The sequence below is a fragment of the Indicator indicator genome, chromosome 13, assembly GCF_027791375.1.
Source record: "Indicator indicator isolate 239-I01 chromosome 13, UM_Iind_1.1, whole genome shotgun sequence".
NCBI lineage: Eukaryota > Metazoa > Chordata > Aves > Piciformes > Indicatoridae > Indicator > Indicator indicator.
The window spans coordinates 8,765,774-8,782,184 of record NC_072022.1 but is presented as its reverse complement, the minus strand read 5'-3'; the positions used below and the strand labels follow the sequence as shown (position 1 = coordinate 8,782,184).

The following is a 16,411-nucleotide window of genomic DNA, read 5'->3' as shown; positions in this document are numbered from 1 at the left end:
AGGACATAGGTTTGGAGACTCAGATCAGAGGAATGCAACAATTCCACAGTGGCTTTGCAAAGATACTGCTGGGGTTGTGACACCTAATGGGTGGCAGGAGCTAGCCTGAGCTTCCAAACACAGAGGGGGTTTAAAGCCTGTGAGCTGTGGGGAGAAATATTTTCCATCTGAAGGGTGATGTGAAAGTAGTGTCTAGAATGGTGCTACTGGGAGCTGGAAGTTGCAATCATAGAATGGTTTGGTTTGGAAGGGACCTCCAAAGCTCATCCAGTCCAACCCCCTGCACTCAGCAGGGACATCCCCAACTAGATCAGGTTGCCCAGAGCCCTGTTGAGCCTCACATCGAATGCCTCCAGGGATGGAGCCTCAACCACCTCCCTGGGCAACCTGTTCCAGTGTTCTACCACCCTCATGGTGCAGAACTTGCCCCTAACATCCAATCTCAATCTGCTCTGCTCTCATTTCAAACCATTGCCCCTCGTCCTGTCACTATGTGGATTACTTAGGAGAAAGAAAAAGCCTTCCTGTTCCTCTGCCCTGCCCCCCACAGAGCACACTGAGCTCTCCTGTGGCTCACAAAGCACTCAAGTGCTGCTTAAAATATGATCAGGTCTGAAAGGCTGAACACCACCAATTGTTTTGGTTGACAACCTTGGACAGCTTCAGTCATTGAGCATAGCAGGGAGGTCAACAAATGTGAAATGAGGCTATGCTGCAGCACCCACTGCACACCAGATTTGCCCTGTGCTGCCTGTTTCCAAATCCATTCAGGTGCCCATGAGGATTTTCTGCTAATAAATCAACATGGTCCACTAGAATGTCTAAAGGAAATCCTTGGAATTATTGCCTGTGGGTCATGAGCTTTAGCAAGGGTGGCTGCCCCAGTGGGGGTAAGCTGCAAGTAGCCACAATGTGGAGGTAGCATCTGAGGAGGAGTTTCTGTTCTGTGTGTTTAAGAGAAGGGACAGGAGCCCTACAGTGACATGGTGAGGGTGAGCCTAGGCAAGAGTATCACCACCTTTGGTTGGAGTGAGTGAATGAATTGCATTCAACATTTATTCATCACTGCAGCAGAGGCAGCTAACACAGCAGCAGAGAGTGCCTCTGAGGCAATGCTGGAGCAGTCTGGTGCCATGGGCACTTAAATTACACAGAATCACACAATGTCAGGAGCTGGAAGGGACCTTGGAAGATCATCCAGTCCAACCCCTCTGCCAGAGCAGGCTCACCTGGGACAGGTCACACAGGAACATATCCAGGTGGGTTTGGAATATCTCCAGTGAAGAAGACTCCACAGCCTCTCTGGGCAGCCTGTTCCAGGGCTCTGTCACTCTCACACTGGAAGAGTTTTCCCTTCTGTTCCTGTGGCACCTCCTCTGCTCCAGCTTGAACCTATTGCCCCTTGGCCTATCATTGGACATCGCTTGACTCTGTCCTCCTGACACTGCCCTGCACATCTTTATCAACATGAATGAGGTCACCCCTCAGGCTCCTCTGCTCCAAGCTGCAGACCCCCAGCTCCCTCAGCCTGTCCTCACAGGGAGGTTCCTCTCCCTTCAGCACCTTTAGGGCTCTGTGCCAGACTCTCAGCTGTGCTGATAGAATGCAGCACACATGTGGATTCAAAGTCAGCACTCAGCAGCAGGGTGCATTGCCCTCCAGGGAATCCCTCTGCCCGGAAGCAAAGCAAGCTGTTACACAGTCACAGGCTCTGTTTCTTTTCCTGGCTTCCTGATGAGTTGTCACTCTGGGTCAGGAAGTCATAGCTGCAGCTAGCAGGTAACAGATGGAGCCTGCTGCTTTGGCCTTTCATTGCACTCTGGTTTCCTGCAAGCTGAAAGCATCTGAGCTGAATACCAGCTTGAGGCACTCAGGGCAGCTCTTGCAATACACCTCCCTGTCAGCTGGAGCTCCAAGCTCTTAAAGAGAGACCCTTCTCTTAGCAATAGGCTGTCATTTTTCCCCTAGATTTGCTGCTGTTGGGAGGGCATCTGCAAGTCTGCTCCCTAGGCCTGCAGTGACAGCATGAGGGGCAATGGCTTCAAACTAGAGAAGACTTAGATTGGATGTTAGGAACAAATTCTGTACCATGAGGGTGGTGGAACACTGGAACAGGTTGCCCAGGGAGGTGGTTGAGGCTCCTTCCCTGGAGATATTCAGGGTGAGGCTCAACAGGGCTCTGGGCAACTTGATCTGGTTGAGGATGTCCCTGCTGACTGCAGAGGGGTTGGACTGGATGAGCTTTGGAGGTCCCTTCCAACCCAAACCATTCAATGATTCTATGATAAAAGCAATAGCAAATGGTATCACTACCACGGTCACACCAAATAATTCATGCTCACAGCAAACTCTCTATTGCATGTATGATGCAGGGACATCCCCAGCTAGATCAGGTTGCCCTCAGCCCTGTCCACCTTGAATATCTCCAGGGATGAGTCCTCAACCACCTGTGAAGACAGCAGCTTACACATATCCATGAGGAAGACCCAACTCTCATCCCCACTTCTGGTCAAGAGGAAGAGCTGCTTTCCAAGCACCTTGAACCAGGACACTGTGGCTCTACCTAGGTGTTTAATGAGAGGCTTTTTTCCATTGCAAACCTCACAGGGACCACTGAGGAAACAAGTGCTGCCCCTGTGAGCCTCTGCAGGGGTTAAGAAAGCAAACAGCAGCTGCTTCTGTGCAACAGAAAAATCTTTATTGGAATGATATCCGAAGGATCCAGACTCCTGTGCCTGCCCTCCCCTGGACCTACTGTGTACACTGGTGGGACATGAGGAGGAGCAGCTCTGGCTCAGCAAGCTGGGGCAGGCAGCCTTGGACCCTTTGTATTACACCCAGTCTGCCTTCTTGTCCCAACAGTGGGTGCTAGGTCATCAGAGACCTGCTCCTAGGAGGTGACTGGAGCCCCAGACACCACTGTGAGTGACTGCAGATGTCAGCAGAGACCCAAGTGCAGGGGAGCTGAGTGAGTGCTTTGTGCCTGGGGGGAGCTGTGAGAAGGGGAGGAGTGCAGAGTGGCAGCAGACTGAATGGCACACACAGGACAGCAAGGGAAGCTGGGCAGCATCTTCCGAGTCAGAAGGTCACAGTAGGTTAAATCTGGAAGGAAGGGACAGTGGAGGGTGGTAGAGGGCTACTGGCCCCTGTCACAGTCCTTGTCAGACCTGGCTGTGATGCAGTCCCAGAGGATGGCATCCAAGGTAGCAGCATGATGAGAGGACAGAACAAACTCTGAACACATTAATACTCAGCAAGGCAGTGGTGGCTTGGAAGGGCTCATCTCCAGCCTCCAGTCCTGGCCAGCCTTCAGATGCAGTATTTCCAAAAGCAGGCTGGGAAGGGATACAAGAGAAGGATGTTAGCATTCTTCCACTTCCCCACTGCAGACCTGGGGTGGGTCTCAAACGCCTCAGATCCTGAGAGAGCTGAGGTGTGCAGCCAGCACTGTGACCCCTGGGCACACCTCAGGAACCAACTTTGACTTCCCAGTAACACTTTGAGAAGGTGTTTCTGTTAGCTGCTTGCAGTGTAAATAAGGACTCTGAAAGTTGTTCCCATGGTGCTTGTTTTATAAGGGTTTGCTTTTCATTTTGCTCTGCTTCAGCAACATCAGGAATCAGCTTTCCCTTTCCTGTCTACCACCCAGCAGTGTTGCTGCCTTAGAGGTCTGTGCAGGGTTTGTCACCAGAGGGCTGACTGGAAAAGCAGGACTCTGACTTGGAGCAACCAGATCTGGTCCTTAAAACACTTACAAAAGCTCAGTCACTCTGTTGCTCACTTTCCTCCAAGCTCTACTGATCTCTGTGGGATTATCTAAGGGGCCCAGACAAGGGAAGAACGAACATTTTGGTGCCATATCACCATCTTTGAATCCTGTGTGAGTCTCCTCTTGCCAAGTGTGAGAAACTATTTCCACCTGGATTTTGAGAGCCTGATCTTGGGACAAAGCTTCTACTGAATCAGCAGTGCTCATGCACTGAGGTGTGAGCTCCACCCAGACTGGCAGGGCTTCAGATGAAGGCAAAGATTCTCTGCTTTCATTTCTGCCAGAACCTGATTTAAACCTGGCAGAGGAAAGTGCTTTTATCTACATTTGAACCTTCCAGACTGGTAGGGGCATGAATTAGATTAGTCAAATTAATGACAGCCCCCAGGGTTGCTTATCATTTGCAGATTGGCTGAGGCTCACTTAAGAACTTCAAGCAAGCCTTGCACAAAAGGATTTTTCTCTTGGCTGCCTGGCAGGCTGTCAGCTTGCATGTGCACAGAGCATATGGGCTAAGGGCAGAAGTGGCTCTCTGAGGCCAGATCTGCCATCAGTGACTTCTGGCTGGCAGCTGCCAGTGCTTGGTGGAGGAATTCACTGGAAGCCAGGATGACCTGCATTGTCCCTGTGCTTGTCAGGACAGCCTTGCAGAAGCACTGGCACCAAGTGCTCCTGAGTCACTGGAGACAGTGTCACAGTATCACAGTACCTCAGAGGTTGGAAGGGACCTCCAGAGCTCATCAGGTTTAGGGGTGGACTTTGTAGAGTGGTGTTATCAGTTGGACTTGGTCTTCCTGAGGGTCTTTTCCAAACTGATTGTTTCTGTGATTCTGTGATTCTGTGTCCAGCCCCCTGCCAGAGCAGCATCACCCAGGGAAGTCTGCACAGGGATGCATCCAGGTGGGTTTGGAGTGTGTCCAGAGGAGGAGACTCCACAACCCCCCTGGGCAGCCTGTTCCAGTGCTCTGTCACTCTCACTGTAAAGAAGTTTCTCCTCATGTTGAGCTGAAATCTTCTATGTTCAAGCTTGTCCCTCTTGTTCCTTGTCTTATCACTGTGAACCACCCAAAAGAGCCTGGCCCTCTCCACTTGACACCCACCCTTCACATATTGATAGACATTGATCAGATCCCTCTCAGCCTTCTCTTCTCCAGAGTAAACAGTCCCAGGGCTCTCAGCCTCTCTTCACAGGGGAGATGCTCAAGTCCCCTAAGCATCCTTTGGACTCTGTTGGACTCTCCAGCAGGTCTCTGTCTCTCTTGAACTGGGGAGCCCAGAACTGGACACAGGATTGCAGCTGTGGTCTCACCAGGGCAGAGTAGAGGGGAAGAAGAACTTCCCTAGCCCTGCTGGACACCTTTCTTGATACATCCTAGGACCCCATTGGCTCTCTTGGCCACAAGGCACGTTGCTGTCCCATGCAGAACTTGCTGCCCACCAGCACTCCAAGGTCTTTGTGGAGCTGCTTTCCAGCAGGGCAGCCTCTAACCTGTCCTGGTGCCTGTGCAGACTGGACAAAGCTTAGAGACCAACGGGAGGACCTAGGAGATCTTAGTTCCCTCCACTCTTGATTGATGCCCACCTCCTTTTTAGCTGCTTTCCAGCAGCACAAACAAGTGCTCCTTTTTTTTTTCTCTGTAGGGAGGCAGTGACCTTGGCAGAGGAGGATGTGTGCAGTCCACATGCCTCATTATGCCTTCAGCACTTGCTTTGTGCCCAGAGCAAAGCCACTGTGGGGACATCCTCCTGGGGAACTCTCAGCCCTTCAAGAGAAGCACTCATTGCTCATACAGCCTCATGTTGCTCTGCGGAAAGAGGGGGCAACACTGACTGCCTCCAGTGAGGTTCTGGGTGTGCAGACAGGGTGCATCTACCTCAGCAGCAGACACAGGGTTGGGTACTCAGGCCCTCTCACCAGTGGCTGCATCAGCCAGGCATTAACAAGGACAGGACTGCTAGGAAAGCTGCCAGCTTGGAGCAAGTTTGCTGTCACTGTCTTTGTTGGGGACAAGAAGCCCTGGAGAGGAAAGCTGCAGGATGGTGCAGGGCTCTGACCCCAGACTTACCTCGTTTTCTGGGCTGGGATGCTGAGAGGCTTTCCAAGGCATAAGCTACCTCTGACCCTTCCTCAGTTGAGAGCTGATCCTTCAACTTCTCCAGCTGTTTAAAAGTAAACACAGCAGTGAAGAAAGGCCCTGTGATGAGGAGCTCCACAGCCTGCTGGCAAGTGCAAGGTGTCTCAGAGGCAGGTGGTACAGGCAGCTTGGCTGGCAGCTTGACTGGGGAGGACAGAGTCTTCCCTTGAGCAGGAGGATCTGCCTTTGCACCTCTCACATCTCCTCATCTCCTCCTCCATTGAGTTGCCTGCTTGGTGGCAGCAATGTAGACACTCTCTGCTCTTCCTCCCCACCCCAGGGTGCAAACCTGGAGGATGTGTAGAAGCATAGTGCAGCAAGAGCCAAGTCAGTGCTGTTGCTGGAGCTCTCCAGGCATCCACACGCTGCAGCAAAGAGAATTACTCCTGCAGCACTCTGGGTTGTTCCTCCCCTCCTTTTCTCCCAGCTCTTGCTAACAGCCCTTCACTGTAACATGGGAAGCTCACAGTATTTCTGCTCCATCTGCAGGAGCTCTTTTCTAGAAGACTGGGAACATTTACACTGATCACTTAGACTTCTGTTCTGGCAAGGCTGCTGCTCCCAGGAAGCCAGAGCTTAATATCCTTCAGCACTGGAGCAAGGGACTAGCCTAAGAGTTGGCAGCTTCCTGTCTGGCATGCCACACTGTGACTTTCCAGTCTGAAGTACCAAGTGGAACCCAGCAGGACCTCCAGGATCCACACGAACAGCTGAACTTAGCCTGGGAAAGAGGAAAAAGTGCTTGTGGGGCCTGGGGCACGGTGGGAGCTGTGTCAAGTTTGCTGCATGACTTTGCCTGTTCCTGGGCACTGGCTGTAGGAGGAGGATTTCCCTTACTCTCTGGGTGTGTGTGCACTCTGCTCAGCACAGCAGGGCTCTGACCACAGCTGCAACCTGCCTTACTGGCAAAGAAGCCAGACAAAAATCATTCTGGATTGGGTGTACAGTGGCTGTCCCTCTAACTTCAACCTAATGCAGCCAGCTGATACAGCTCCTAGGAAGGCAGCTCACCTCCTCTTCTCCCTCCCTTTTCTCCAATGGAGATTGCTTTTGACATTATTTTCCTTTTCCTGGCACAGTTCCCAATGGCCTTCCATTGGTAGCAGAGGCCTCAGCTTTCTTTGCACCAGTCTATAGCCCTGCTCTCTTTATTTCTTCCAGCTTGTGCAGCTCTTCAGCCCAGGTTCTGCTCTTCTCTTTGTGTGATAAATGTTTGCACTGCAGCAGCAGAGTGCAGAGAGGAAAGATGAAGAAGAAGAGGAAAGACAGAAGAACAGGACATAAAGACAGTAGGCAGAGCTGTTTAGCTCTTCACAAACCACTAGGCATTTATGTGGCTCTATATTTGTTCCTCTCACCTGTTCAAGCTCTTCAAATTTCCTTGCCAGCTCCCAATCTGCAAGAAAGGAGAGAGTGATATTGGTGTCTGCATTGCCTTCCTTTGCTTTCTGCATTGCTTCCCATTCCTTTCTGCATTGCTTCCCATTCCTTCTGCACTGCTTCCCAAACCTACTTTCTTCATTTAACCTCTTCAAGGGTTGAGAAGAAAAGGGTTTATCATTTAATTCCTGGTAGTGATCCCCAAAGGTGTGGTAGCAGAAATAGAGACAGGCAAGCAGGCTTTCTCTGCAGAGTTCTGAGGGACTTTACCCTCATTCTCCATTACAAAGGAGGCTTCTTTATCACTCACCAGGCTCTAAGAAAGTTGGCCAAACAAGGTCACAGCCTGTGTGCCCACATCTCCAGTGAATCTCTCTGCTGCTTGTTTGTCCTAACCACAGCAAATCTCTAATGCTGGCTTTCTGTCACTGGCCTTTTACATGAACCATAGCATCATAGAATCACAGAATCATAGAATCATAGCATCACAGAATCAAGGAACCACAGAATCACAGAATCATAGAATCACAGAATCACAGAATCATAGAATCATAGAATCACAGAATCATAGAATCATAGCATCACAGAATCATAGCATCACAGAATCACAGAATCATAGCATCATAGAATCAAGGAACGACAGAATCACAAAATCATAGAATCATAGAATCACAGAATCCCAGAATCATAGAATCATAAAATGGTTTGGGTTAGGGGCACCTCCAAAGCTCATCCAGTCCAACCCCCCCTGCAGTCAGCAGGGATATCCTCAACTAGATCAGGTTGCCCAGAGCCCTGCTAAGCCTCACCTTGAATATCTCCAGGGATGGGGCCTCAAACACCTCCTTGGGCAACCTGTTCCAGTGTTCCACTACCCTCATGGTACAGAAACAGTCCCTAACATCCAATCTCAATCTGCTCTGCTCTAGTCTGAAGCCATTGTCCCTCATCCTGTCCCTGCAGGCCTTTGCAAACAGTCTCTCTCCATCCTTCCTGTAGCCCCCTTCAGGTACTGGCAGGCTGCTGTTAGGTCTCCCTGGAGTCTTCTCTTCTCCAGGCTGAACACCCCCAGCTCCCTCAGCCTGTCCTTGTAGCAGAGGTGCTCCAACCCCCTGAGCATTCTTGTGGCCCTCCTCTGGACCTGCTCCATCAGGTCCATGTCCTTCCTGTATTGCGGGCTCCAGACCTGGACTCTAGGTGAGGTCTCAGAAGAGCAAAGTGGCAGAATCACCTCTCTGGATCTCTGGCAACACATTTTTGATGCATCTAGGATGTGATTTGCCTTCTGGGCTGCAAGCTCATCGATATCCCATTGCTTCCTCTAACAACTCTTTGTCCTGACATTGCTCATGGAGGCAGAAGTCAGAAGACACAGATTTAGGCTAGCAAACAGCAGGGCTGGCAGAGTGAAGCAATGGAGAGAAGCAGCAAAGCAGTGAGGGCATAGATTGCAGGCTTCTAAATGCTATGTGAGCACAGCCACCTGGGGACCAGCTTTGCAGATCAGACTTAAGAGGCCTCAAGGCTTAGCAGCACTGGGCTAAACTGTCAGAAACTATGCAGATGGAGAAATGAACTGCCCTGAGGTATCCCATCCAAGACAAGGAGAGAGTTAGGTGCCTATGAAAGGCATCTAAAAACCTCCATCTGAACTGGGAAGGACCTAGAAAAGCAAGAGGGAAAGCTGCAGGAAGAGATGGGGGACTTGAGTCCCACTCCTCTTGAGGATAGAAGCACCTTGTTCTAGACTCCAGATGATGTCAAAGCCAGTTTGTCTGCTTTTTTTTTTTTCTTTTTTTTTTTAAAGTAAGGTAGATGAAACAATGGAAAACACCACAACAAAAAAATTAGCTTGGTGAAAGATGAGTGACTGGACTGCAGCAGTTCCCCTGGGAGGAGAAGGCAAAGTGATCAGCTGGTTTTAAGAGCCAGTCTGGGGGGAAAAAAATGCACTAAAATAAGCAGAAGAGCCAGGAAAGAGCTGGAAAATGTCTCTGCTGGGCCCCAAAAGGAAGCCAAAAATCAGCCTCGGAACTGCCTCCTTTTGTCTGCTCCTAATGTGACAGCAGGTGATGGTCTGCAGCTTCAGCAGGATCTGGTACATAATTCCCCCTGGTTTCAGATACACAGAGACAGTGCCAGACTTGGGCTGTTTGTTGGGGGTTTTCTTGTTCTTTTTAATATTTGAAACTGAGGAGGAGGGTGCCAAGAAATTGCTGACTGCCTCCTCAGTTTCTTCTTCAAAAAGGAAACAATTCACTTGAAAAATCTTGAATACTTTCTGACAGATACAGAAAAACCCCAGCAGTTCCTAAGCAAATCCATTATACCAGGGCTCAGTGGAGAGAAGGGGTGGAGAGGGTCCAGAAGAGGCCACAAAGATGATCAGGGGGCTGGAGAACCTCCCCTATGGGGACAGGCTGAGAGAGTTGGGGCTGATCAGCCTGGAGAAAAGAAGGCTTCAGGGAGACCTTAGAGCAGCTTTCCAGTACCTGAAGGGGGCTACAGGAAAGCTGGAGAGGGACTTTTGACAAGGGCTTGGAGTGCTAGGATGAGGCTAATGGCTTTGAGCTGGAAGAGGGCAGATTGAGACTGGAGGTGAGGAAGAAATTCTTTACACTGAGGGTGGGGAGACATTGAAAGAGATTTCCCAGAGAAGTTGTGGATGCCCCCTCCCTGGAGGAGTTCAAGGCCAGGTTGGATGAGACCCTGAGCAGCCTGGGATGGTGGGAGGTGTCCCTGCCCACGGCAGGGGTGGTTGGAACTGGATGATCTTGAAGGTCCCTTCCAACCCAACCCATTCTGTGATTCTATGATCAGTATATCAGGGACAGCCAGGACACAGGGACTCAGCAGCAGCAGCAGCAGTTCCTAAGCAAACCCTTTACATCAGGGCTTGGTAGGAGAGAAGGTCTGGGCATGGGCTGGGAGTCAGGAGGTGGGGGCTCTGCTCCTGACACTGCCAGCAAGGACCTCAAGCAGATTCCTCTTCAGGCTGTCTTTACACATCCATAAGGCAGAGACAGCCAGACCTGTGTATCTGCAAGGCAGAAGTGCCACTTAAGACAGGATGATGAAGGTTTTATTGTTGTTGCTGCTGTTATTGGTATTATCCTACACATTTTTACCTCTTGCAGAGTTTCAGGTGCCTGTTTTGGCTCAGCACCCCTCAAACCATAAGCTTGGCCAATGACTGCTATGAGCAGCAGTCAAAATTTGGAACAGATTATCTCAGGCAGGGGAGGGTGGGGGGGAGGGGGAAGGAAGTTAAGTTATGGCTGAAGCCTTGAGAAAGTGCCTGCTGTAAATCCTCTGTCTGGGCTCTGCTCAGAGATTCAATATATCCAATTGTCTGGCATAAAATGCAGCCTTTCCTCCAGGAGTAATAAGTGCAGTAATCCATAAACCAATCATAAAAATGTTAGTCTTGAATGCATCCCCTCTGCAAGAAGAATGCCCTGGTTAGCATAAGGACTTGATTAATTTCTGTTTATTTATTTGTCCCAGGATTGTTTAACCACTGCCTCACTGTATTACCAAGGGGCTGGGGACGAGGGCTGAGGGAGTTTGATGAATGGGGTTTTTTTGCTGGGCCCTGTTCTTGGCTTTTTTTCACAGGGAAGGGAAGAAGCTTCCTACTCTGAGAGCACCACATGGATCCCCAGCCCTGCCCTGGCTGCAGGGGCTGTGGGAATAGCTGATCCCTGTAATCCAGGAGGTGCTTGGGATCGCAGTGTGTAGTGTCATGGAAAATCCAAGCTTCTTTCCAGCAGGTTTGAGTTTAGCCACCTGTGAGGGCTTTCAATTTGGGGTCTGTTCACAGAGCAGAGACAGGCAGAGCCTCCATGTGGCCCATCTTTGGCCTCTCTGCTGTGGCTGGAACACTCACTGCTTCAACCTCTTCCAGCAGCAGCTCAAATAGGAGCTCTCACTACCTTTGTCCCAACCTGCACTTGATCCCAAGGGATCTCAGCCGTGTGCTGCCCTGGGTGCTCACAACATGCTGCTGATTTCAGCAGGTCAGCACCCCACTGAGCTGTCTCTCAAAAGCCAATGGCTCTGTCTGCAGTCTGGGTGGAGAGGTGACTCCCAAGGCCAGCCCATGCCCCAAACGTACTACACAATATACAAGGTCCAGTGCAAGGTCCTGCACCTGGGTCAGGGCAATCCCAAGGACAAATCCAGGCTGGGAGAAGAATGGCTTGAGAGCAGTGCTGAGGAGAAGGCCTTGGGGGAGTCAGCTGGTGACAAACTCCTCATCAGCCAGCAATGGTCCCTGGCAGCCCAGCAGGCAGCTGTGTGCTGAGCTGCATCCAGAGCAGGGAGAGAGCAGCACAGGGAGGGGATTCTGCCCCTCTGCTCTGCTCAGACCTCACCTGCAGCACTGCCCCAAATTCTCATGCCCCCAGCACAAGAACAACGTTGAAATATTGGAGAGGGTCCAGAGGGGGACACAAAGATGATCAGAGGGCTGGAGAACCTTCCCTACAGGAACAGGCTGAGAGAGTTGGGCTGTTCAGCCTGGAGAAGAGAAGGCTCCAGGGAGACCTCAGAGCAGCCTTCCAGCACCTAAAGGGGCTACAAGAAAGCTGGGGAGGGACTTTTGACAAGGACTGGGAGTGACAGGGTGAGGGGCAATGGCTTTGAGCTGGAAAAGGGCAGATTGAGACTGGAAGTGAGGAAGAAATTCTTTACACTGAGGGTGGGGAGACACTGGAACAGATTTCCCAGAAAAGTTGTAGATGCCTCCTCCCTGAGGGTGTTCAAGGCCAGGTTGGATGAGACCCTGAGCAACCCGGCCTGATGGGAGGTGTCCCTGCCCATGGCAGGGGGTTTGGAACTGGATGATTTTTAAGGTCCCTTCTAACCCAACCCATTCTGTGATTCTATGATGAATATCTCAGGGGTAGTCAGGACACAGGGACTCAGCAGCATCTCTCCTTGTTCTCCCTATGGGGAGGGACTTTTTAGGATCTCAGGTAGTGACAGGACTTGGGGGAATAGAACGAAGCTGGAAGTGGGGAGATTCAGACTGGATGTGAGGAAGAAGTTCTTCCCCATGAGAGTGGTGAGAGCCTGGAATGGGTTGTCCAGGGGGGTGGTTGAGGCCCCATCCCTGGAGGTGTTTGCAGCCAGGCTGGATGAGGCTCTGGCCAGCCTGCTGTAGTGTGAGGTGTCCCTGCCCATGGCAGGGGGGTTGGAACTGGCTGAGCCTTGTGGTCCCTTCCAACCCTGACTGATTCTATGATTCTATGCACACAGTCCTGCTCCCTTGTTAGCTCAGTGCATGTTTGTGGGCAGCTTTCCCCTGCATGGCTAAAGCAAATCCAGGCTGTCCCTGGTGGAGAACCCCTGCCAGAAGTCGTGTGTAGGCACCACAGTGAGTGCTTCCACTTTCTGAGCAGCTGCTGTTTGGGAGGAACCTGAGGAACAGGTTCCTTGCACTCATGGAAACACGGATGGATGGAGCAGAGGTCTCCCATCCCCTTTGCTTACCAATATTTTCTGGTCTCCTCCAGGCAAGTTTCTTATTCAGAAGCAGAGTCAGCAGAGCGTCCTCATGATTTGTGTCTTCCCTCTCCGGGAGCACTCGGTTCTCTGCAGCACGGAAAACACACCTTTCTAAGGACCACAGTGGAGGGACCCTCCAGCTCCCCACAGCAAAACAAAAAGGAGGAAGGCTGAGAAGTGGAAGGAAAAGATCTCCTGTCTGCTCATGGTCAGGGTGGCAGGAGCTCGATGGAAGAGGGAGGTGTGTGAGCGCAGGATAAAATATTCAGTCTGTGAGGGGCTGTGCACTGAAAGGGTGCAGCATGTGGGAGCCCTCTGCCAGCACTGGGCTGCTGGCCAGCCTCACTGCAGCCTCATCAGCATGGCTGGCTGCAGAAAGAAGGAGACATCACCTTGGTTCATCCAGTCCAGACCTCTTCTGCAAGGCGGATGTAGAGAATGCCTCTGCAAAGCCACGCAGCAACCCAGCAGATCCTCTCTTCTCAAAACCACAGGTGTTCCCACACCACTCCCCTCCCCAGGGCTAATAGAGGTGGGACCTCACTCCTCCTGAGGGCTGAAGTGTGGGGTACCACAGCTGCAAAGCCCTGCAGCCCCATGGTTCTCTTCTTGCGCTCACTCAGCTTCAGGACTGCTCTGTCTGACCAACAGTGGTAATAAAGGATTCTTCCTGAACAGAGTGGAGGTGTGGAGGAGCTGAAAGTGAGCTTCTTTATCCCCAGGGAAGCCTCTTAGTCTAGGGCATGCAGAATTTTTCTGTTCTCCAGGAAAAAATCTGGAGCTGCTGTCCTAAAGCAATTTGGACTTCTCTCTGAGGCCCCTTTAGGGATTTCTCTTAGCGGTTTTGCTACAGTGGTTGTGGCTATGCCCTCAAATGAGTGGTTGTGAAAGTCAAGCATTCAGCAGAGGCCAACAGATACAGGGGATGGGACTAATCAGGCTCTAAAACCCTGAACAGATTTCCAGCATCATCTGAGACCTGCGTGCTGCATTCATTTTTGAGAACCCCGGGATGGGAGCCAGGGGGAATGGCTGTTCCCCGGTAGCTTTGCTCTGAATGCCCCTGCCCCGCCCCAGACCCTACAAAGCCCTAGAAAATGCTCACAGAATCCAAGGAAAACACTAAGAAAAGATGCAGAAAGGCTTATTTGCTCTTATTCCAGCAGCTTGGAGACTTTGGCTTACTCCTTTCAAAGAGGTGAGAAAGGAGACAATGGCCTTGCATAGTCACTAGCCCTACATAGCTGTGATGGGAGGGATGCAAATACATTTGATACACAGGAGACAAAACCTTCTGCCAGATGAGCCTGAAGGAGGATGCTCAAGTGGATGTGGGAATCAGCTCCATCAGCTAAAGGCAAGAAAACCTGCAGAAGCAGAGGGGCCTTGTCCAAGTTGGTGCTCCAAGCACTTGGCCAGATCCAACCCTGCCTCATGCTGCGGAGGAAGCTGCTGGTCCTGAGTGTGATCTCTAGAAATAAACCCGAGGGAGTTAGCAGAGCTACAGGCTGGGGGGTGCTGTAAACCTCAATCCTAGGTCTGAAAGGCAGTTATGGTTTTTAAATAGCTACATTGAGTCATTTGGGGGATCTGCTACAGAGGGAAAAAAAAAAAACCAAACCCAAACCCTCTGAGCACTCTAATAAAAACTAAACAGAAGCAGCATTTAGATAGAGTGGCCTCAAGAATGTTTTGGTTGTCATTATAAAAATAAATAGGTGATATAAGAGGAAAACAAACCATTTGAAATGCAATGTTATTTTCCAGCCTGAATTTAGCTGCTCAGGGTTTTTTTTTTTTGGGGGGGGGGGGTTGTTTGGTTTTTTTTTTTCCCCCATTGCCAAGTCTCTTCAGGAAAGAGGATTAATGATTGACATTTCCCTGCAGAATAAGTTGGAGCTAAGTTTAATTTAGATTAGAGGAGAGGAACGTATGAAAAGAAGGTCCATGAATAAAAAAAAGTTCAGCAGCACCCTACTACTGACATTTGTGAGCTGTAAAATCTCATCTGGTGCATGTTGGAGGTGCTGCTCTCTGGTATTTTGAGGTTTGGAGGTTTTTTTTTTTCCCTTTGGAAGTTTCCTTCTGAAAGAGAAAGAGCTGCCCTTACCACACTGCACCAGGTCTGATGTTTTTACAGATTAGCAGAACTCATCAGACCAGCATGTCTGCAGATCAGGAGAGCAGCTTCAGCTCCTATCAGCAAGTCTCTGCTCTTGTTCAGTCAGTTCAGGTGGGTGACTGCTGAACTGACTGCTTAGTGCAGCTCAAGGATCACTTCCTTCCCTTCCACAGATCAAGCAGGGTTGCATTGGCCATGGCAAGCAGCAAAGCAAAGCAAAAAGACAGCCACTTACCTGTGTCATCTAGTCCAGCTTACCTTGGAGTAAAAAATGCTCTCCATGTGTGGATGGGATGTAGAGAGTCATGGTCAAGATGGTCAGCACTGCAAGGAAGAGCTGGAGAGACCACATCTTCTCCACGTTCCCACCACCCAAAAGCATTCTTCCTTCAGGCACGGTGGAGGACTTCAGTGCAACCCAGTGCCAGATGAGCTCACTTTTAAGAGGCAGTGGATGTGCTGTGATTGCAAATGGCCTTTGGAGGAGGGGAGGGGAAAGGGAATAAAAAAAAAAAAAAATCTCTCTTGAGATATAATCCAACCTGTCAATATGATTCACTCCTTTGGGAGTGGACAGAAGGAGCCAGTAACAGATGTCAGATGGAACCTGTTCAATAGATCTCCTATCAGACTGGCCTGATGAATTCTGATGTTCCCACAGGCATGTGGTGGCCATGCAGGGTGGTAAACAGCCCACATGTACATACCTTGGAAAAAAACCAAACAAACAAACAAAACATTTTCTGGGGGTCTGCTGCTTTAATGGAGCTCAGCCATGAGGACTCCCTCATCAGCAAGGGAGATTTGTCTAACCTGCAAGTTGCCAGGTGTCACCAGCTTGGACAGAATCAGGTTAATGGGGTTTTGTCATTTATCATCTCACTCACTTTCCCAGCATCTAGATTAATTAGTTGGAGCTATAATGAGCACTGGAGTGGTGGGGAACAGAGAGGGAGAGCTCTTCTCATTTAACTGATTGGAGGATGTGGAGTGTGTGCCTTGCTCACTGTGACTTATGGCTTTGTCATCCAGAGAGAAAGGCATCACAGCCTTTTGGGGGCTGAGGGTTGCGTGGGGGAGTGCAGGTTTGGCAGCAGATACAGAATGCATCAAGGACAGGCAACTGTCTTCAGATTTTTCTTGGGGGGGGGTGGGAAGAAGTGGAAGATCAGGTGGTGGTTCTGGCTGCACAGCCATGCCTTAATAATTCAGAACAAAGTATTGAGGCACATTAAATATCTTCCATGCCTTCTCAGGTCATGACTGCAGCTTGGTTGGGCTTCTATTGGTGGACAAGAAGCTCAACATGAGCTGTAAATGTGCACTTGCAGCCCAGAAAGCCAACCAGAGCCTGGGCTGCATCAGGAGAAGTGTGGCCAGCAGGTTGAGGGAAGGGATTCTCCCCCTCTGCTCCACTCTGCTGAGACCACACCTGGAGTACTGCATCCAGTTCTGGAGCCTCTATTACAAGAGTGATATGGACATGCTGGTGTC

At 50.4% G+C, this 16,411-nt stretch overlaps 1 protein-coding gene across 1 annotated transcript; it reads right to left on the bottom strand.

Annotated features, from left to right (window-relative positions):
* Positions 1-3,309: 3,309 nt before the first annotated feature.
* On the bottom strand, positions 3,310-15,299 carry UTS2B (urotensin 2B). Its single transcript, XM_054386234.1, has 5 exons — positions 15,176-15,299; positions 12,781-12,882; positions 7,263-7,300; positions 5,836-5,929; positions 3,310-3,335 (listed from the first exon to the last, which is right to left on the bottom strand). The coding sequence occupies exons 1-5, from the start codon at positions 15,297-15,299 to the stop codon at positions 3,310-3,312; spliced, it is 384 nt and encodes a 127-aa protein (XP_054242209.1).
* Positions 15,300-16,411: the final 1,112 nt, after the last annotated feature.